Source organism: Zosterops lateralis (genome assembly GCF_965231275.1).
Source record: "Zosterops lateralis genome assembly, chromosome: 16".
Classification (NCBI taxonomy): Eukaryota; Metazoa; Chordata; class Aves; order Passeriformes; family Zosteropidae; genus Zosterops; species Zosterops lateralis.
This window is the reverse complement of record NC_139776.1, coordinates 9,092,926-9,114,438: the sequence shown is the minus strand read 5'-3', so window position 1 is coordinate 9,114,438 and position 21,513 is coordinate 9,092,926. Positions and strand designations below refer to the sequence as shown.

Below are 21,513 nucleotides of genomic sequence, written 5' to 3'. Positions count from 1 at the left end.
CCTTTCCTGCCCGTTCCCTAGCTGGGATCTTGCTGGAAGCAGTGGACAGGGGAGCGGATCCAGGTCGGTGAGGGATGCAGAGGAGGTTTTGTCCCGTTAAAGGAGCAGCAGGGCTGGGACCAGCCAGGAGCAGCAGGGTCACCCCGCTTTGGTGCCGGCTTAGCAGATGGCAGAGATGTCCCTTTATGGGGGTGGCTGGGAGGGGACCTGGTGGCCACACACGTCCCTGGTCAGCAGCTGTCCCCGTTATAGATGAAGCCACTGGCTGGGCTGGGCACTGTCACCTGTGTGTAACCCAAGGACTGGGGCTTGTCACAGCCCACAGGGACTCTGCCCACGGTCCCAGCACCGACCTGAGCTGGCAGTGCCCAACCAGGGTTATCTCAGGGGAAAGCAGTGGGCTGTGCTCCCTCCATGTGCCCATGTGTCTGTCCCCAGGGAGGGGAAATGGCTGTAACATCTGAAAGCCATATCCTGCAGCATTAAGTGTGTTTCCCTACAACATCCCACACAGTCACAACGCCAGGGGACAACTGAGTTATTGCAGGTCACAGAGACACCTGGCCAACTGGAGGGGCTGCTTGCAATGCCTGTCACATCTTCCTGCCACTGTGCTCAGAGCCAGCACGGGTGGCCATGTGTGACCTGCAGCAGGGCTCGCTGCTGTCCCCCCCCATGCCACAGTGCCCAGGTAAGCAAAGTGCTGGTCCCCCTGTGCCTCACCAGGTTTGGGTTCACCACAGGTGGGATTGGGGACAAGATCTGGCTCTTCAAGTGCATGAAGAGGAGCACCAAGGCCAAACTCCCACTCCTGAGCTGGCAAGGGGCACAGAGATGGAGTGCAGGGAGGAGAAGACAGTCCTCCAGCAGCAGCTTCTCATCCCCACGGCTCTGACTGGGACAAGAACTGAGGATCCCAAACCCATAATTCCTGCCTGTGCATGGACTGACAGCACGTCCAGAGTCTGACTGGCTGCACCCAGCTGCCCCAGAGACCTGATGTGCAGCAGAAGCTGACCAGGAGCTCAGGGATGTGCAGACCTGAGCATGGAGTATGAAAAATGCCCAGATGCTGAGCTGATGTGCTGGATCAATACAGCCTCACCCTTCTGGGAGCCTCCAGCAAGAGACCCCTTTGGATATTTTTTCCTGGCATTGTCTCTCTCATAAAGCAGCTCAAGATGCTGTGGGCCCTGGGAGCTGCTGAGATGTGTGCCAGAGGGGCATTTCTATCCACTCCCCACCCAGCAGGTGGAATGATGGTTGTGCCAGCAAGGAGACAGGGAAAACTCATCTGAGGCATCTCTGGCCTCACTGCAGCACTGTAGGAGCACTCAGTGCAGAGAGCAGCAGCACCCCCTGAGCCAGCAGGGCTGGGTATCCTATGGGGGGCTGTGCTGTGCTGTGGATGGCACTGGGAATGCCAGGGTGTCAGGCTGGCTCCCACAGCCCTCTGACTTTCCAGGCTGCCTGTTGTAGGAGTCTAACCAGCTCAGCTTCATCTTTCAGCACCAGATCACCCCAAAACACCAGCCACCTCTCTGTAGGTGCTGGGCAAAGTGCCAGTTTGCCAGTCCTGCAGACACCCCTGTTTCATGTTCATCTTTGGAGACAGGTGTGTCAGCTCCAGGGGCCAGCAGCAGGACAGCTCTTCATGCTGCACTAGGGGGCAGGCACTGGTGCTGCCTCCCTCCACTCAACCCCAGATCTCAAATCTCTCATTAACGAGGCTGGTAAAGGCAGTTTCATTCCCAGCAGATTAAAAAGGCAGATGGGGACATGCAGCAGTGATCTTAACTGGGCAGACTGGGAGGCACAGCTGCTGCCAAGTGCGCACTGAGGTAAGGACACTGGGGCTGTGTTGTGGAGGGGGTGGTTTTTAATGATCTTATTTCACAAAAGACAGAGTCCTGAGCAACAAATTATCCTCCAACACTGTGAACTTCAAAGCTTTTAATTTATGAAATTTTTTTTGAGTTTTTGTCCCCCTGAGGGCTCAGGGAGAGTGAACCCACCGCGGCTCCCTCTGCCACGCAGCAGCTGAGCCTCTGCACAGAGGCAAGGCGAGGGTTTTGTCTTGGGTGCAGATTGAAAGCACTGCTTAATCAGCACTCCGCGAGACAATCCAAATTCCAGGAACTGGAAGGGGTTTGTGTCCCTGCCAGGCGTAATATCCTGCAGCCCAGACTGGCCCGGCTGCCAAAGCACACGGTATCTGCAGCGAGGACCTTGCTGGGAGCCAAGAAGCACATGCATTCAGCTGGATACAGCAGCAGCCGGCAAATTCCCATTTTAATGAGCATCAGGGGGAACAAAAAAAGATAAATCACTGGGTTCGAGCACTCTCTTGGCAGAGACACCCTCTGATGCTTTTATGACCAACAGACAGCAGCTCGCCCCAGAATAAGACATAATGGGACTTGCAGGATTTCTCTGTCATGTTTATTTCTCCCATCTGTGGGCTTTGGGCATGACCCATCAACCACATTCCAAGGTGGCAGACGGTGACTTGAGCCTATAAAGAACTGAGCAGGGCTTTGCCCTTTGCTGATGTCAGGATCTGCTGTGGTCCCTGAGCATCCTGATGCCTGGAGCAGGTTGATGTGGATTTCCATAGCAGGAGCCTTCTCTTTACTGGGGTAAAATAAAATGAAACCAAGGTCCTGTCTGAACAAAACTTTCCCCAGGCAATGAACACGCTCTGTTTCTCAAGTGAAATATTCCCCTCCTATCAACTGACAGAAAGGCCCATTTTCCATCTTTGCTGAAAGATGTTCCTTTTCCCCAGCCCCACCCCAAAACATCAACAAGAGCTCCAGCTACCTTGGTGCCCACCCTGGCAGGGAAGGAAAATAGGGCTTTTGGTGGATTTTTGCATTTCTGGAGCCCTGTAGAGGTCCAGCATATCCAGAGCTTGGTGCCTCCTAACACACCATGAAGGGAGATCTTCTGTCTGACTTGAAGGTTAGAAAATTTGATCTCCACATTTTATACTTGAGTAAACCCAGACTGAGCTCCTGTATGTTCTTTTGTGATCATCCAGGAGTGAAACACCCGTTGAGGTGTAAACACAACTGAGATCTGTCCTGAAGTCTGAGGGCTCCAAAGTCATCCTTCTTCCTATTTAGGAGCAGTTTCTTGTAAATGCTGAATCCCTTGCTGAGCTAAGCTGAACCTTGGAGGAAGAGCTACTGTCAAATCTCACACTGAAGAGGTGACCATCAACAGGGACAGGAGGTCTCCAGGAGCCTTTCATACATCCCAGCTCATCCCTCTGCTTCAGGTGCAATACCCTCTCATAACCCACAGTTTCTACTTGTGTATTTGCTAAGGTGGAAAAAACCTTTCCCATTTTATATATAGTGATGGTGTAGGGAGCCAGCAGTCAAGAGTGTGGGCAGGAGCCTGCACGTGTGGGTCTGACCACCCAGGCTGGGCTCAGCAGGGCAGCACAGAGCAGCCTTGCCCTCAGTCTGCCTCCTGACCCCTCTCCAAAAGTGACCTGGGCACTGCAATTAGCTCCTTTTAGTGGTACAACTGGCCAGGATTAATGCTTTTGAGTCCTGAAGTAAAAAACACTTGTTTTGGGGTATTAACTAAAGCACCCCTCAAGGTTGACATAATCTTCCATGAACTCCTTGGTGAGGAGGTGGGTGTCAGCCCCCCACCTCTCCCCACAACACCTGTGGCACTGTCAGGGCTGTGGCCCCACCATCAGCCTGAGACTGCCTGCAAGGAAACTCTGATGGCCAATGGCTTCAGCCAGCACCAAGATATATTTGGAACCTTTGAAAGGTGAGAAATTTTTCCACTAGTTCTAGAAATAAACATCTCTGAAGTCAAGCTCTGTGGACAGTAGTTGCTCACAAAGGTATTTTTTTACAGTAACTGGGCTAAGTTTAGAAGTTCACTTAAATAGCACGGAAGCTCCTCTCAGCACAATTTGGAAGATAGTTAATTTGCTGCTTGCTGACAAATGGTTGTTTAGCCCATGCTGTGGGTGTGTGATGGTCTCCCTGCACACTGCCAAGGTGAGAAGAAACTCTCAGTTCAGTGGGAAGAGGGACCCATCAAACCCCGGGTCAGCTGAGACCAAGACACACCCAAACCTTGGAGCTGAACATCAGTTGTGATCTCCTCACCAGCTGCAGCCAGGCTGAGCCCTGAGACCCCCTGCCCCACAGCAGTGCTGTGCCCACCATCCCATCCATCCCCACTGCACACCCACAGCACACCCATACAGGTGCTGCCCACATCCAGCTGTGCCCACAGACAGGTGCCAGAACCAACAGCCCTGGAAACATGGTGCTGGTGGGGCTTTTACTGCTCTGCTGCCAGCTTTCTGCATGATTGTTTTCCAGGCTCAGTGGTGGGAAACCCATCGCTCACACCCAGGAGTCCTGCTGGGAATTTCCCATCTCACCAGCCTGCACAAAATTCGTCATCTGGGGTGAGCTGAGATCATGCCTTTGCTCATCATCTGACACAGTACCTGTGTAATGGTTGGGAGTGCTGTGGCTCCAGCAAAGGGCTGGATCAGCTGCTGGATGGGGGCTACTGGATCCCAGCCTTGAAAGCCCAGACCCAGGGAAGTGAAGTCAGGACACCCTGGCAGCCTCACCGTGTAATTTTCTTGCTTGGACGGGGGTGTGCCACAGCTTGACTGCAGCCCCTGTGTGTTCACTCCATTCCCTTTTTTTCCAAGACCAAAATTAAGATAGAAACTGAGCACCTGGCACTGGTTCACAGGCAGGTTTTTTGTGGCTGCACAGGGAGGTCTTGTTCCCATTACTCCTCTTCTTGGGGTGGCCCCACTGCTCACATGCCCAGAACTCCACACCAGCAAACACCCTCTGACCATCCCAGCAGTGCAAGGTTCCTTGTCTCCAGGTGAAAAATGTTTTCACTGTAGAAAAATGCTGCCAGTGTTTGTTTGTTTGGCTCAGATTAAATGGGACTAAAAGAGATGCTGCTTTTCCTCCCTGCCTCTGAAGGAAGAGGGCGATGTTTGCAGTGTTTTTTCATGCCGTGGGATGTTGGGATGTAAGTTCTCCCTTGGGTCTGACTAGGGCAGGAAGGAGATGCAGCTTAGGTGGGTAATGACCTTTCAAAGCCTGAGGGGATTTAAAAGCAGGCTCTGGTGAGCACAGGAAGGTGGTGCAGAAGGAAGGAGAGAGCACGGGAGCTCTCAGGGACATCTGGAGGTGATTCAGGGGCTTTGAGCAGGGAGGATGTACCTACAGAGGCTCTGGGTGTATTAACATTTATTCACAAGGTTGTCAAACAGCAGCGGCTCAGCTCTTCCAGCAGTGCTGAAGGAGAGTGAGCACCTGACAGGTGACATGGGGATGAAATATGGAAGCTTTCAATCTGTCCAAACCACATTCCATATTTATTTCTCTGCCCATACTCTCCCCTCTTGATTGATCACATCTATCAGAGGGCTCTGAGGGGTGCCTGTGACCTGTCCTGCATCAGAGCCAGCCCTGCCCTTCCAGGTGAGCAGGGCAGGACCATGCAGGATTTCTGTGACATTTGCCAGCTCCTGGCATTGCAGCTGAAAGGACCCCATTATATCTTTCCTCACTTTTAAAACCTCTTGCTGTACCTGCACATCTTGGAGCTTCCTGGCTTCTGCCTACAGAAAGTGAGAAGTTTGATGGACATTTTGCATTTCCCCTCCACTCTCCCATAAAGATGTATCATGAATCTTTGCCAAGAAATCTCCCTTTTCTTGTGGGACTTCCAAGCTTTCCCACGTCCAGATGGCTGGATCCAAGCCACTAAATTTCTCTCTGCCTAGACATGAAATTTCTCAAGTTTAGCCATGGAGGCTGAGAAGTTTGCAAGAACCACTTTGCTCAAAGCTGGAAAAAATGGAAAAGCAGAAATTGAGACTCTCGGGTTGCTCTGCAAAATGGGAGTGATTATATCTCTCTCAGAAGGGAGACACATTTCTCAGGGCCTTTCCTCCCTGGCCAGGGGACATGCTGGCAGTGAGTTCCAGAAAATCCTGGAAGTGGTACACCTTGTCTGAAGATACCTGCTGTGAGATTGGTGTGAGTGCTGGCAGCTCCACTGTCCCTGTGTCCAGACTTTGAAGGACAGAAGGAGCAGAATGGGGAAATCCTGCAGCCCACTGACATCTCTGTCCATCACTCAGGCTGTGTCCACACCATGACACAGAGGCCTGACAGTAGCTTGTCTGACACACCCACTGACCTTGCCTGTGAGCCAGGGGCAATGGGGAGGAAAGAGCAGCAGGGCTGGGCACATCCCAGTGCCAGGAGCACACATCCCTCAGGGACCTGGCCTTGTGGTGGCCCCTGAGGACCAGGGCTGATAAGGCTCATGCTGCCTCATCCTCCTGGCTGCTGCAAGACTGGACCGTCCTGCACAGGCGAGTGTGGCACAGCCCAGCCTTGCCGGGGCCAGATGTGCTGGGGGCAGCCCTCACAGAGGCACCTGGCAGGTCGGAGGAGGTGAAGGAAGGACAGAGCCCATCTGCCCTGGGGCCAGCATCTCGGGCAGCAAACACTGAGCTCATCGAGCTGCTGCCTTTGGCACGGTCCTCTCCCGGCTCCGCATCCCCGGCACGGGCGGAGCGCGGTCCTATCCCGGTCCTGTCCCGGTTGATGCTGTCCTATCCCGGTCCTGCCCCGGCTGCTGCTGCCGAGCTGATCCCGCCGGGCCCTTGGGCCCCTCCTGTGCTTGCCCCTGCCCTGAATGCACCAGGGGAGGTGAGAGCCGTGTGCGGGGTCAGTGCCCCGGGCAGGGGCACCCCCAGAGCCTCCCCCGGCATTTCTCCCAGCCCGTGTCGCTCAAAGACACCCTCAGGGGCTTTGCATGTTCCCAGCTGGACCCCGTTACAGCCCCTGCACTTCCTTTTGTGGTTTTAACATCCAGCTGAGGGTTTCTGGCCGAGAGGAACGGAGAGTGGCATTGCCCCAGGGCCATGTCGGGGCGGTGAAGGAGCAGGTCAGGTTTGGGCAGGAGGGAAGAATTGGCCTGGCCCCATCCATCTGCATTCGCCTCATCTGGTACTCAGCTGTTTCTACTTTTTCTCTTCCCTTTTTCTTATTTAAGCAGCATTTTCATGCTGTGCTGATAAGCAAGAGGAAGCCTGGAAGCGTTGGTGGGTGGTTTGGTGGCTGGGTGTCTGCATTTCCCCTCCACCGGCTGCTGCAGCACAGACACCATGGACAGAGTGGTCCAGCAGAGCCCTCTTCCCAAAAGAAACACCCTGAGACCCCCTGCCATGGGCTGATGAGACATCAGAAGACAAAACTTGATAAATTCATGGAAATGTTGTGTGAATGTGTGTCTCCTGGAATAGGTGACTCACAGTGTCCATGGCTGAACCTGCAGCAGCAGGTGGGACGTGTGATGTGCTCTTGTGCTCTGTGAGCAGCTGATGCCCATCTGGAGTAACTGCCATGAATGAAGGTGTTATAAGGCTACAGCAGCACTGCTGGGAGCAGGACTGGTCTTCTCCCCAGACGAAAAAAGGATTTTCCCCTCTGCCTGCCCCAGTGATGGAAAGGATGAGGTGTCTGCAGGAGTTCATGGGCCGTGCTGAGGGGAGGCCTCTCACCACAGTGTTTTGTGTCTGCCCACCTCCTGAAGTGGTTCAGTAAATCAACAAGGCTCCCCTCTGTGCCTGCTGAAACCCCTCCAGCCGTGGGGTGAGGAGGGGGGTTAATTGACTCTGACAAATATTTACCTGTTTCTCTGGGTTTACAGAAACCTCCTCCAGCCCCAGCTTTGAAGTGCAGTTCAAAGCCCCAGCAATGCTGACGTCTTGGGAGGATCGAGCTCTCCCCAGTGTGCAAAAACTCTCCTCCCAAAGGAGGGAAACTGCATCCCCCCATCCTCCTCCCTGGGCACCAGGTGCAGTCCTGGCATTTTCCATCATCTCACAGGGTCCTGCTCATCTTCCCATCCCAGAGCAAGATCTGCTTTGCCAGTGGTTTGGGGCCTACATGAAATAATCAGCCCAAAGAAAGGCCTTGTTCCAGCAAAGAGGCAGAACATATTACACTTGTGTTTTTGTTCCCAACCTCCAAGTGGTGTCAACAGAGATTGGGCTGAGTTGCACATCTGTGGTGGGCTTATATTAAAAAAAAAAAAAATCTTGTTTGGACTATACAAATAAACACTTGTGAAAAGAATCTTGTTTCTTTAAGTGAAGTTGTTAAATGCTCTGATTTAGTTAAAGCATTAAGATTTGGCTTTGATTTTATTTTTCACCAGAATTAAAGCTTCAGGAGGAAAAAATTGTTTATTCTCAGAACAGGTAAGTCTAGGCAGGAGGAGCACAACATTCATCACCTCCCTCCTCCTCCTCCTCGGGCTATTGGTGACAGGGGCTGGTCTCTATGCACTCTTGACCACCCTCCACACCTTCCTTCCACTTGGTAAGGTGCAGGCTGAGTTGGTGTATTTTGGGAGTTGCTGTGTGCCTGGCAGGCTGGGATGTGCTTCCTTGGTGAAAGCCAAGAGCAGCCAGGCTGGTCCACCTCACACACACCTGAAAATCTGGGCCAGACTGTAACAAACCAGTAATGGTCCTGCCAGCCTTTCGTGCCTGACAGTCAAATGTCAGGAGATGCCTTGGAGGAGGTTCAGAAGCTCAAGAACAGATACTTCAGGCTTAATCTGATATTTGGGAGCATTTCAGCCTACTGGCAGTTCTTCTGTCCATGGGGCTCCAAAACTCCTGCAGATGATAGAGAGAAGAGTCCTGGATGGGAAAAAAAGTGTGAAAAACTGGAGCCCAGGCACCAGAACAGCTCTGAGCTTCGTCTTGAGGTAAATTCATTCCTTCCCTGCCCTGACCCTGGGGATGGCTGAGCTGGGCATTGCTCACACTCACACTGACACATCCTCTCACCTCAGTGCCTTCCTGCCCATCTTGTCCTTGGGATGCCACCCATGGTTGATGACCACCCCAATAAATTCCATGGCCTGGGCATCCTGGGTTCTTCTGCCAAAGGCTGAGATGTGGGGCAGCCCCGCAGTGAAAGAGCATGGCAAGGTTAGTAGACATGCTGAGCTCACTGAACACAGGGAATGCATAGGTAAAAAACTGAACAAATAACTTTTAAAAATAATAATTTATAATATTGGGCATCCAAATTAAGCCTGTGACAGAATTGAGTACACTGGCTCTTCAGCACGCCCTTTGAACATCTTTGTAATTATTATTTTTTTGTCTGCAGGGCATTTCAATGGTCATTGTGGTCAGGAAAAATCCAAATCACATTTTGAGCCAACACTTTTATCATTTTCCAAGCCAGTAAAGCACAGATTAAATATTATGTATGTATATATTTTAGATTTATACTTAAATATTTGTAATTATATGTTGGACTGAAATAGCTCATGTTTTGTGGCTGGCTGTACCTGGTATCCAGTCAAGAAACCAGAACTGTGAACTGTGGTCCTGCAACTAATCAACACAAAGTCACTTCCAAATTTTTATACTCTGATTCTTTCCTGCAAATATATGAGCTAAAAATGCACCAGTGAAGTTTGAAAACGTCATATTTCTGAATTTGAATTAATAAGCACAGACCATTTCCTTCCCATATTTGATCAGTTGCAATAAATCTTAGTTTCTTAATATAAAAATAAAAAATCATTGTTCTGGTACAATAGCTTGAGGGCCACCCAGCAAATGGTTTAATGGAAATTGAGTTCTGTGTGATCTTTAATCTATGCTTGATAATCCTTATAGAAAGGGAATAAATGGGAACAATAAATAATGATTTTAGTGCATGTCTAACAGGAAGGTTAATTGGTCTGGGCAGGAATTGATTCCCAGTAACTGCTGCTGGGAGAGCACTGCCCACTCAGCCTACAGGGAAAAACTTCTCAGCAGCTACTCCTGAAAGACAACACATCGATGATCAAATTAATTCAAATGCACAGGTGTGGGGAGGTTCTTTGGCAAACACAGAAGGTGTGAATTATGTGTTGTGGAAAAAAAAGGGGAGTTTTTCATCAAGGAGCTGCAAGTGCAGCCACCACAGCTGCTCAAGGAAGTCAGGCAATTAGAGATAAACATGTGTAATTAAGACCATTTTCTGTCCAAGAACATGTACCCTTAATCACATGAATTATATATTTTTACACATGTAATCTCATCCCCACTTCATCTGCTAATGGGCTCCTTGATCTGTATTCTAGGCAGAGTAGCTATTTTACATCTTTGTGAACTCTGCTTATTTTTAATCTCACGATTATTGCAGCCCTCCGCAACCTCACCATTTTCTCTGAAAGACATTTAGGAAGGAGAAGAACAGAATCTCTCCCGTACTCTGCTCAGGGTGTGGGGATACAGAGCCCAAGAGTCTGTGCCTGGGGAGGGAGTCTGTCAGAGCCACAAATTAAACTCAGCTCTTCATGCTTGTCACAAGACCATTCTCTCCTGTACATCAAACCCTGTCATTAGTCTGCTCGGCTGTGATCTAGCTGTGCCAAACAAGAAATGTAAATATTTTGTAGCAAGAAGTATTAATTTTTAGCATTAATAAAGTTTGCACCACTGAAAACTGAATTGGTTCTTTCTTATGCCTTGCCCCATATACCAAAATATTTTGATCTTTGGATGTAACCACCAAACCTGCTGCAAATTCCCTCCAGCTCAGATCATACTCTTCCTACTCACTCGAGGAGAGCTGGGGAGAAATGTGTGACCTGCAGAGGTTTTCAGTCTGGGTCCAGCCAGGTTCACTCTGTTTAAATTCCCTAGAGTTAATTTCCACACCTTTTTCTAAAGCTCCTGGGGTTTCAGGACAGGGAAAGACCTTTCCCCTTTATTTGGGCAGCCACACAGGTGATGAGTTACCAATGTCTCCCTTCTGTTTCCCAGCTCAGCATCTCCACTGTAAACAACCCATCATCCCCTCACAGGTCAGCCTTGGTTCTGCCTGGACTGATGGCAAGTCTAGGGCTGGTTGGAAGAGCATCTCTTCCCATCAGAGATGGGCAGCAAAGATCCAGGCCAGCTGAGAGAAAGGCTCCACCCTGGGCTGCATTTCAAAGGCATCACCGACACAAGGGAACAAAGCACGATATTATTTTTTTAATCTCTTTTCCTAAGCCAGCAGTGAATAGAGAAGGCTGCGGAGCTCAAAGCACTGAGGTTGATGGACAGTGTCTCAGCAAAGGGCCAAAACTATCTTAACTTCAAGCTTAAAGCTCCCATTAGGCAAAGAAAATACAGCCCAAATTATGCTTATGTAGCACCTCTCGTGCAAACATCCCAGGACACTCCAGGATCAAACTCAAACACAATCAATCATGGAGATGTGAGCAGTGCTCACCAAGGAAAACAGAGAGCTGGGCAGGAATGAGCAGCACGGCTGCCACCAGCACCTGGCTCCCCCTGGGAAGGGCTGGGGGCTGTGAGGGCCCCCGGGCAGGCAGGGATGGGGGAGCAGGTGCTGCCAGGCTGTGGGAATTTCTGGGGGGGAGGAGGATGAGCTGGGAAGACATAAGATGTCCCAGATCCAAAGGGGTTGTTACCACTGGGGTAACTCATCCCCACCCAGTGTGTGGACACAGGCTGAGAGCTCTGCCAGCCCCCACAGGCTGGATGCTCTCATGGGCACCCACCCTCTGCTCCTGATGTCCCTGCAGCACACCTTCCCTCTGGGGCTGACTGGGCTCTGGGAACCCACCTTACCCCAAACATGGCTCAGAGAAGAACCGTTGCTTGAGTTTGGTAAAAAAAAAAAGGGTCATTTTGTCTCCTTCTCCTCACAGCATCCTTCCTTGGCCACAACACATCCCAGAAATCACACAAAATAAAGTGATTCCCATTTAGCATGGTCAAGAGGCTTAGTTTGACTGTTTGAGCTGAGATTTCAGTTCAAATGTCTTGGTCCTGTTCCACAGCAAACCTCACAACCTTTGCCAATTCATTTTTAAGCGTCAGGACACTCATGACGGCTGAACATCCTGCAGAGCTTTGTCAAAGGGCTGAAGAAATAAACTCCAGTAACTCATCCTGTGATGCTTTTAAGGCATAATCAGCTTTTCAGTAATGATCTTGCCACTTTCTAGCCTGTAATATTTTTAAATGATCAGCAGGGAGAACTTGTGAGCAGGGGTCTTGTGACAATGAGGAGTGACCCCACTGCAGCATCATTTTCTCAGCATTGATGCGACAGCAGATCACAAATACAGCACCTGAGCAAGATGCCACTGCCTTGCAAGAAGGTCTGAATTTCTCCACAGCTAATTTTAAGCATGCAAATTAGGTGAACAGTTGCCCTGGGCTACTGGAAAGGGCTGCTAAGGCAGTCTTTCCACTGATTATGTTGAAACTGGGGTGTCTGCTTCCAGATGAGGAGCCTCAGTTCTGAAGATGTCCATAGCATAGTCTCACATCAACAAGACAGACTTCTTTGCACTTGAAATAATTAGCAGATAATTAACAGAATCACCAAAACAAGACAAATAAAGTTTCTAAGCAACCTAATTATTTAAAATAATTAACAACTCCTAGTGTCACTGTTCTTTCTCTAATTGACAGTTGATACTATGTGAACTCTACAAACAGGAAAGATTTCCCCCCCAGCCTGCTGCAGCTCATGAGTGAGGATGCTTTTTTCAGCTCTGTTGGATCCTATTTCAAATCTCTGCTCAGGGATCTGGGATCTCCCCATTACCTGTCCAAATAAGTGTCCTAAGCTCTGGGTGACTGGGAATGAGGGGACAAGGTGTACCAACCATTCTTCAGTTCTGAAAGTTGTTCTACAGCTCCTAATAAATCTGTCCCTGTGGATCTTAGACGCAAAATGGGATTTCTCAAAGAGAGGCAATTTGTGGGAGGCCTTGATTCAAATTAAACCAGAAAAAGAAATTACTCCCAAACCAGTTTTTAAAATCAAATAGTCTGAAAAATTTCAGCTTCAGGGATTTGGTGAGGCTAAGGAAGAAGTTAAGGCAAAACTCACATCTGCTATACCTGACAAATTAATTCAGTTTAGTGTGGTTTATACCTGTTACACCTTGACCAAGTATCCATGAGAGCTTTTTAGGAGCCTTCTATAATTCCCTTAGAACAAACCTTAGTCCTTGTTTATGAATGAAAGCTTTATCTGCTGCTTTGAAAGACCTAAATTCCACTTCTCTGATTCTTTACAGAGGCATGGCAGTCGGCTCCTCAGAAGGTCTACTGGCCTTGGCTTGGTGCTCATGGCAGCAAATACATGGCCTGAATGTGGAGATTTTCTCTAAATCTGCAGAACACCTGGACTCAGCTGAGCTTTGCTCACTGCACTTGCGAGAATCCGTGATTTACAGAGATAATCCTCAGACATTTCAAGCTGGGCTGAGGATAGACAATATTTCCAGCCCATGCCATCAACTGCATTCATCTGGAGCAGGTGCCAAGCTTACGAAACCCCCCTGCGTGTGGCAGACACCACAGCACGCTTCATTAGCAGCCAGCCGAGCAGCTCCCACCTCCAGCACTGCAAACAGTCTGCAGATCACAGGCACAAACCTGGGAAGCAGAGGAGGCAAGGTTTCAAAGGCAAGAGGGGATTTAGGCAGACAATGAGGGACTCTGTGAAACCTGCTCCCAGCCCCTGTTATCCTCACTCGTTTGAGTGAGCGCAGCTGCCTGTCGTTTCTAATTCGGGGTGCAATGCTGGGGCTGGGAGTGCTGGACATGGCTGTGGCAGCCTTATTAAAAACAACAGCTACTAAATTGCCAAATGCCATTTACCCTGGATAACCTCCTTAGCCAAAACCCTCCATATCTGCTGGGGCTGCTTTGATGTGTTGTTCTGCTCTCTCAGCCCAGATGTTGTCATAGATTTGCTGACGATGACGGCGAAACAGCTTTGAAATGCTCCGGCAAGAAATACTTTCCCATCCTGTCTCAGATAGGGTCTGCTTCTTCCACCCCCCCACCCCTCCCCACTCTCACATTTTTATTACTGAGGCCATTGAGATGAATAAAGGCTCTTTGTTCATTGAGCCACTTCTCTTCTTGCTAATGCTTTTTTTCTATTTTAAAAACTAAGCTGAAATGACAGCAGCAGCTGTTTAATAGATGAAATAGGTCTCAAATACCACAGTGACAGCCAGGGTTTGGACACCACTTTCACCCATAAACATGGATAGTGAAAAGGCACAGGAGCCAGAAATACTTTCTCCCTGCCTTTTAAGTCATAGGAAGAATGAAAATAATTCTACTGATTGAGAAAATTCTCAGATTTTCTCATGAATATCATGGTAAGGCCCTCTTTTCAGATATACTGGTACCCTACTTAAAAGTAGTCCTTGTCTTTTACAGGACAAAGTGAACACAGCCTCAAGTTGCACCAGGGGAGGTTTAGGTTGGAGATTAGGAAAAATTTCTTCACCAAAAGTGTTACAAGCACTGGCAGAGGGTTCCCAAGAAAGTGGACGGGTCACAATCCCACAAGATGTGCAGATGTGGCACTTGGGGACATAGTTTTGTGAAGGGCCAATGCTCTCAGGTACATGGTGTGACTCTCAGGGCTGTGCTGTGCAGGGCTAAGAGTTGAGCTCAGTGATCCTTATGGATCCTTCCAGCTCAGAATACTCTGTGTTTCTGAGAGTCTTTGATTCCACAGCACTGATGCTGCAGCCCACAAGCCCTTGGAGCATCTCTTCTGCTGTTCTGCTCTGGGAGCATTGTGAGCATCTGGGGAGAGATACAAAAGCCCATCTGTGTGCTCATTGTGACAGGCAAGGGTGGGAAATGGATGTTTCTGAACACAACTTTATTCCTCTGACATGGACACACCTCAAGGTGCTGTAGATGGATACATGTGGATAGATTTGTGTGGATGGGTCTGTGCAGGTGGATCCATGTTGGTGGATCTGGGTAGATGGATCCATGTTGATGGGTTTGTGTGGATGGATCGGCGTGGATGGATCCGTGTGGATCGGTTTGTGTGTGTGGATCCACGTGGATAGATCTGTAAGAATGGATCTGTGGGCATGGATCCTTGTAGATGGATCTGTGTGGTTCTATGTGAAACTGTGTAGATGGATCCTTGTTAATGGCTCTGTGTGGATGGATCCATGTGGATCTATGTGGATGGATCTACACAGGTAGATCCGTGTAGATGGCTCTGTGTGGATGGGTCTGTGTAGATCCCTGTGGATGGATCTCTATGTGCAGGTGGATTCATATGTATCTGTGTGGATGATAGATCCCTGCAGATCTCTGTGGATAGTTCCCTGTGGATGGATCCCTGTAGATGGCTCCCTGTGCATGGATCCCTGTGTGGATGGATGCCTGTGCATGGCTCTGTGTGGATGGATCTGTATGGATGGGTATATCCCTAGCCCTGTCCCTAGCCCCAGCAGTAGCCCTAGCCCTAGCAGTAGCCCTAGCCATACTCATACCCATCCCCATCCCCATCCCCATCCCCATACCCATACTCATATCCATACCCATATCCATACGCATACCCACATCCATACCCATAAACATCCATATCCATATCCATACCCATCCATATCCACACCCATACCCATACCTGTACCCATATCCATACCCATACCCATATCCATACCCATACCCATCCCCATCCCCATCCCCATATCCATATCCATACCCATCCATATCCACACCCATACCCATACCTGTACCCATATCCATGCCCATACCCATATCCATACCCATACCCATACCCATCCCCATCCCCATACCCATACCCATATCCATCCCCATACCCATACCCATCCCCCTATCCATTCTCATCCCCATATCCATCCCCATATCCATCCCCATTCCCATCCCCATCCCCATCCCCATCCCCATCCCCATACCCATATCCATACCCATATCCATCCCCATCCCCATACCCATTCTCATCCCCATATCCATCCCCATACCCATACCCATACCCATCCATATCCATGCCCATACGCATACGCATACCCATACCCATACGCATATCCATACCCGTACCCATACCCATATACCCATACCCATATCCGTATCCATACCCATATCCCCTCCCTCGGGCGTCCAGCAGGGGGCGCAGGGCGGCGCTGCGGGGCGGTTCCGGCGGTGTCCGCGCGGGGGCGCTGTGGCGGTGTCGGGGCGGGGCCGGGCCGGGCGCTGTGGCGGTGCCGGGGCGGGCGCGGTGGCGGCCATGGAGCGGCTGGAGCGGAGCGGGCGCTGCCTGCGGGCCGCCCTGGCCCGGGGCCGGGTGCGCCGCCGCCTCCCCGCGCTGCTGCTCGCCATCGTCGTGCTCGGCTCCGCGCTCAAGGACAACGACCTGGTGCCCGACACGCCGCTTCAGAACAAGCGCAACCCGCTCAACGTGTGAGGAGGGGCGCGGGGTCGCGGGCCGGGCGGGCCGGGAGCGGCCGGGGGTCGGTGCGGGCCCCGTGTGCCGCGCCGGGCCGGGGCATGGAGCTTCAAATGACGAGATTGCCCGGCCCTGACTCAAAGGGTTCAGAATATCGGGAGTTTCTGGCTCAGTCTTTGTTGGAAGGGGAAGAAAGGACGGGGTTTGTCTTTCTTAACCTCGCAGATAAATCCTCGTGTGTGAGTGGACTGATTTCACTCTCCGGCAGGCACTGACAGGACCCGGGGCACGGCCTGGTGCTGTGTCAGGGCAGGGTTACAGTGGATGTTGGGCAAAGGTTCTGCATCGAGAGGGTAGCTGGGCACTGGAACAGGTTCCCCAGGGCAGTGCTAACAGCATCGAGGCTGACAGAACTCAGCATTTTGACATTTTGACAGCCGTTTGACAATACTCTCAGGCACATGGTGAGACTCCTGGGCTGTCCTGTGCAGGGCCAAGAGTTGGGCTCCAAGATCCTTGTGGGTCCCTTCCCACTCAGCATAGTCTGTGATTCTGTGATAGTTACTGAACTGATTTAAAACCCAGCTGAAGGAAATAGGTCTTTTAGCATCTCTCCTAAAAGCAGAGTGACTGCCATCCTTTTCTAGCACTTGGGCAATGATCTAACCGGCTTAGTCATTCTGTGAAAGTAGTTTGAGCATTTTGAAGGAAGCAAAGAGCTGGGCCAGAGCACGTGTGCTGTCCTGCTACAGGTCTGAAAGTAAAACCAACGTTTCTGATTTCCTCTCTGACTTCTGACTTTCCTGATTCAAATTTGTCATTTGGTGATGTGAGAGAGGAGCTGCTTTTAGTGTGGTTGAAAGAGCATTGACAGGAAACAGAGAGAAATTGATCTTACAGTAAAAGCATATTTCAGTTCAGTTCTCCCGTTTAAATAGAGGAAGGTGATCTGTTCTGACAGTTCTTGAAACAAGTATTTTTTTCCCTGCAAATTACTTACCTCCTGGTTTGTCAGCAGTAACCTTGGTAGCCTTTTTTGCTTTTAAATAAAATAGGGGATTTATTTTCAGTTACTGTTCCATGGTAGCAGCTGCAGTTGCCACGCAGGCATCACTTCTGTAAAATTAAAGAGTGAAGCAGGTACACCTCAAAGTCCTGGGCAAGGCCCTGACAGGTTTGTTAGGGTCATAAGGAAGATGCAGAACTCTAGACTGGTTTGGCTTTGCCTTTGATGCTCAGATGAGGATTAAATGATGACTCTGTGTGTCATAGCTCACCACAGAGCAGAATTCAGCTGTCTCTGTTTTCAGACTGCACTCTGGGTAGCAAAGGGGCTGGACAATTCCCCTCTCCCACCAGCTGATAGGAAGCAAGCTCCATTGGAAGGTGTTGATGGGAGAAGCAAGATCCTGGACTGTGATCTCTTTAACTCATTAATAAATTCACTTCATGTGCTCTATTTTAAGATTTGAAAAGAGAACGAGTTACACAATACGATCTTCTGTTAAACAAGATATCAACACATCGTCAGCTGGGTTTCAAGATTTTATGGACATCACAGGGAAAGTTTTCAGGACAGAGAGTGAATTTAGAGATGGAAGGATTTGTGTATGCTAAAAGAAGGCTCTCATGAATTGAAAGGGCAACAAAGGAACAGACACACTGTGCTGTTTAATTTATTTAGAAGTACATGAGAGAGGAAGAGCTTCACAGGCTGATGAGGGGAAAGAGCCAGCCCTTCTGGCTGCCTTAAGAGGTTGAGGTTGTGAAGGGCTTTGTAAGCAAGGATAATTGAGATGGTGGAGGAGTCAGAGAAGGGGTTACTGTGGTCAGGGTGGCAAGCTAAAAATACATTCTTTGCAGCTGCATTTTGAATAGGGCAGGGTTGAGCTGGTTTGTAGGGTAAAAGTGATTGCAAAACTGAACTGCAAGTCTGCTGCAATGAATGAGGGCTCTGGGCCCAAGGCAACGCTGCCTTGGGAACAAGTGTCTGACTGAGGAAGTGTTCAGGTTTTGGGCTTGAGGGAGGTACTGGGGAGAGGGCTAAGATACATTTTGAGAGAAGGGCACAAATCTCTAACTTAGCTGGTTCTGCACACTGACCTTGAGCCCTTACTCCACCGCTGTGCCGTTTCACATGTGCTCCTGTCCCCTTTCCCTTCTCCTCTGGCAGATACTTCGTGAAGCTGGCCTGGGCTTGGACTCTGTGGCTGCTGCTGCCCTTCATTGCCCTGACCACATACGAGCTGTCCCGCAGCCGGCTCCTGCACGGCCGGGCCCGGAGCGCTCTGCTGGCCCTGCGGCGCCTGTGCGCGCTGCTGGTGGGCACGGCCGTGTGGTTTCTGTGCACGCAGCTCTTCCTGCACGTGGAGAACCTCACCGGGGAGTGCTCCCTGCGGGCCAAGCCCGGCCAGCCCCCCCGGGTTTACACCAGCAAACCCGAGTGCCACCAGGACGGCGGCGTCTGGAACGGCTTCGACATCTCGGGGCACTGCTTCCTGCTCTCCTACTGCGCCATGATGATCCTGGAGGAGGTGGCTGTGCTGGAGGCGCTGGCCATGGACCGCAAATCCAAGCTGCATGTGGTGATCAACGTGCTGTTCGTTTCCCTGTGTCTGCTCACCATGATCTGGGTGTTCATGTTCCTCTGCACTGCCCTGTATTTCCATGACTTCAGCCAAAAGCTGCTCGGTGTGCTGATAGGTCTGTCAGCGTGGTACGGGACGTACAGGTTTTGGTATTTAAAGCCCTTTTCTCCTGGACTGCCTCTTCCAAATATACCTTTGAGTTCAAAGAAATACAGCTATAGCAGGTAGAATAAGGTTTGGAATGTTTTGGATTTTGCTTTCAGTACTGGAGTAGTTGAATGTAGGAATGGTTGCTGTATTTCCACTGTAAGGAACAGGGTGATGGGTGGAGGAAACCAGATCTGTACTAGCCATTGGCTGGCAGGTGGTAATGAGCTTCTTCCCTGGGAGAAGAAAAGAATCAGGATTGGAAGAGGTCTGCTCTTGTTTAGGAGCTGACAACTGGGATTGTCAGCAAAGAAATCAGAAGCTGAATCTGTTTCTCGTACTAATAAATGGAGAAGCAGACCCAAGGCTAAAAGAGGCCTTTGATCTTTAGCAGTGTGATTTATCTCAGTTAATTCTGCCTCTTCCTTTTTGATTATGTCAAGATATTGTGGATGATCCAAACCTCATGCTTTTTTTAATGTTCCTATTTGTATTGCCTTATGGGAAAGCTCTAATAATCACAGTGCTGCTGAGCATTGCAAAAATACCAATTCTTATTAAAGCAGTTCTGTTGTGAAACTGGAACATCTCATGTTCTCAAGTGTTAAAATCACTAACTTGCCAGAAATGCCTCATAGCTGCCTGTACCTTCTGCAACAGAGAGTAAATCTGAGATGCAATGACTGAAGTAGACTGTGACTCTAAATTCATGCCTGCCTCCGAAAAGGAAACTCTTGAAAAAACAAGCCTTAACTTTCTCCTTAGATGAAGTAGATGTAATAATATTTCATCATTTTATTCTTGACACTAAAAAACCCGAACTCCTTTCTGTTTTCCTAAAAAAATTTTATGAGGATTGGGGTTTTAATTTTTAAAAAATCTAATCCATTGCACATACTTTGCAACAACAAATTCCTTGGGTTTGTTCTTTCTTCTAGAACAACAGTGGAATTCTGGTGTTCTGAACAAGCTAGCTTATCCTCCTATTTCCCAAGTAGTCTGCTTGGTAATGAGTGAAATGCATTGTTTATCCTGGGAGCTGCAAAGCAGAGTGTGCTTGAAGCAATATTTATTCTTGCAATACCAATAAGCTATTTAATTTTGATTGCACATAAAGCTGTGGCCATTTTTGATGTGGCTGGAAACCCACTGCTGAATAAAACACTATCAGATAATGAATAGGGGTGAGGTGGGTTTGCTCACCATATCAGCCAGATGTTTAGCATAGTTTTTATCTCAAAAAGCTTTTAATTATTTCATAAAGGCTCATTCATGGTGCAGTTGCATGAAGTGTGTGTGACAGTGATGACAGGACAGCAGGAGGGTGTGTGGGCAGGGCTGTGGGTCACCTGCACTGACCCCACAGTGGGGTCACTTGGGCTCCAAAGTGACTTTTTCTCGGTACACGGGGTGTGATGCTCCATCAGGTAATCTTGGCACATTTTGCCAGCTCAGCTTCTCTCTTGCAGCAAGAGAGTGGAAGCATTTGCAGTTCCTCCAGCAGTGTTAGTTCATGCCATGGTCTGCCTCTGAGGAGAGCTAAATTCACTGGAATCCCCACTGAATCTGGTGGCAAGTGGGAGTTGTGTGTCCTGAGAAAGAACAATTCACCTCTCAGAAAGAAGCTGTCCAGGGGGTTATGTATTTTCTGTCAAGCTCCTCTTGGTTTTGTATTAAATTGCCTTTTAAGCTGACTCTTTGAAAATTGCACTGATTAACTCATATTGGGTTTAACTAAATTTGTTTAAACAATGCAAATTTATTTGCAGACACTCTTTTGATGTAATTTAAGCCTACTCCCAACAGAGCTAAGCTAGACCACAAGCCATTTCACCATGAAAAAGGATTATATACCCAGAAGGTTTTATGATTAACTTCATTAAGTTCCTATTTTAGGTTATCTTTATGTAACTTTGCTGTATAGACAAGCCCTTGGAACAGGAAATGCTGTTTACTTAAACCAACTGACTTGCTGAAATGATGTTCATTTTCAGAAATGTTTTGTGCAATCACTGTGGATATTTCAGTCCACTTTACCCAGTGTCATGCAGATTATTTTTTTAATGGAAATAATGTAGGATATGGTTATTCTCTTATTTAAAAAAATTAAAGAAAAACATTTGAAAACTTTATCAGTGTTTGTGTCTTTGAGAATCTGTTCCTGATGTCTGTAAAGATGCTGCTGTTGCTTTTCACATCCCTGGATGACCCAGCCCCCCAGAATTCGTGTGACTACTGAGATGTGTGATCAAACTGGCACTGAAGGTCCTGCACTGTTTGAAAGGGTTAACAGAGCATGGGTTCTCAGGAGTGCAGGGTTTTAAAAAGTAACAAAACCAAACAAAAGCTGTGGCTGACTAAAGCAGGTTTCCCAATGTGTGCCTGTTACACCAAGCAGTTCATTTTGTGGGCATGGACATTGGTTTATTGTTGCAGACAAGAATATTGCAGACAGTATTGTT

General features: G+C 49.1%; 1 protein-coding gene across 1 annotated transcript; it reads left to right on the top strand.

The window, feature by feature from the left end:
- Nucleotides 1–16,157: 16,157 nt before the first annotated feature.
- FITM2 (fat storage inducing transmembrane protein 2) lies at nucleotides 16,158–21,181 on the top strand (the record flags this gene model as incomplete). Its single annotated transcript, XM_083873306.1, has 2 exons — nucleotides 16,158–16,330; nucleotides 18,490–21,181. 2 exons carry the CDS (start codon nucleotides 16,158–16,160, stop codon nucleotides 19,130–19,132), a joined length of 816 nt encoding a protein of 271 aa, XP_083729432.1. The 3' UTR covers nucleotides 19,133–21,181.
- Between the last annotated feature and the right edge of the window lie 332 nt (nucleotides 21,182–21,513).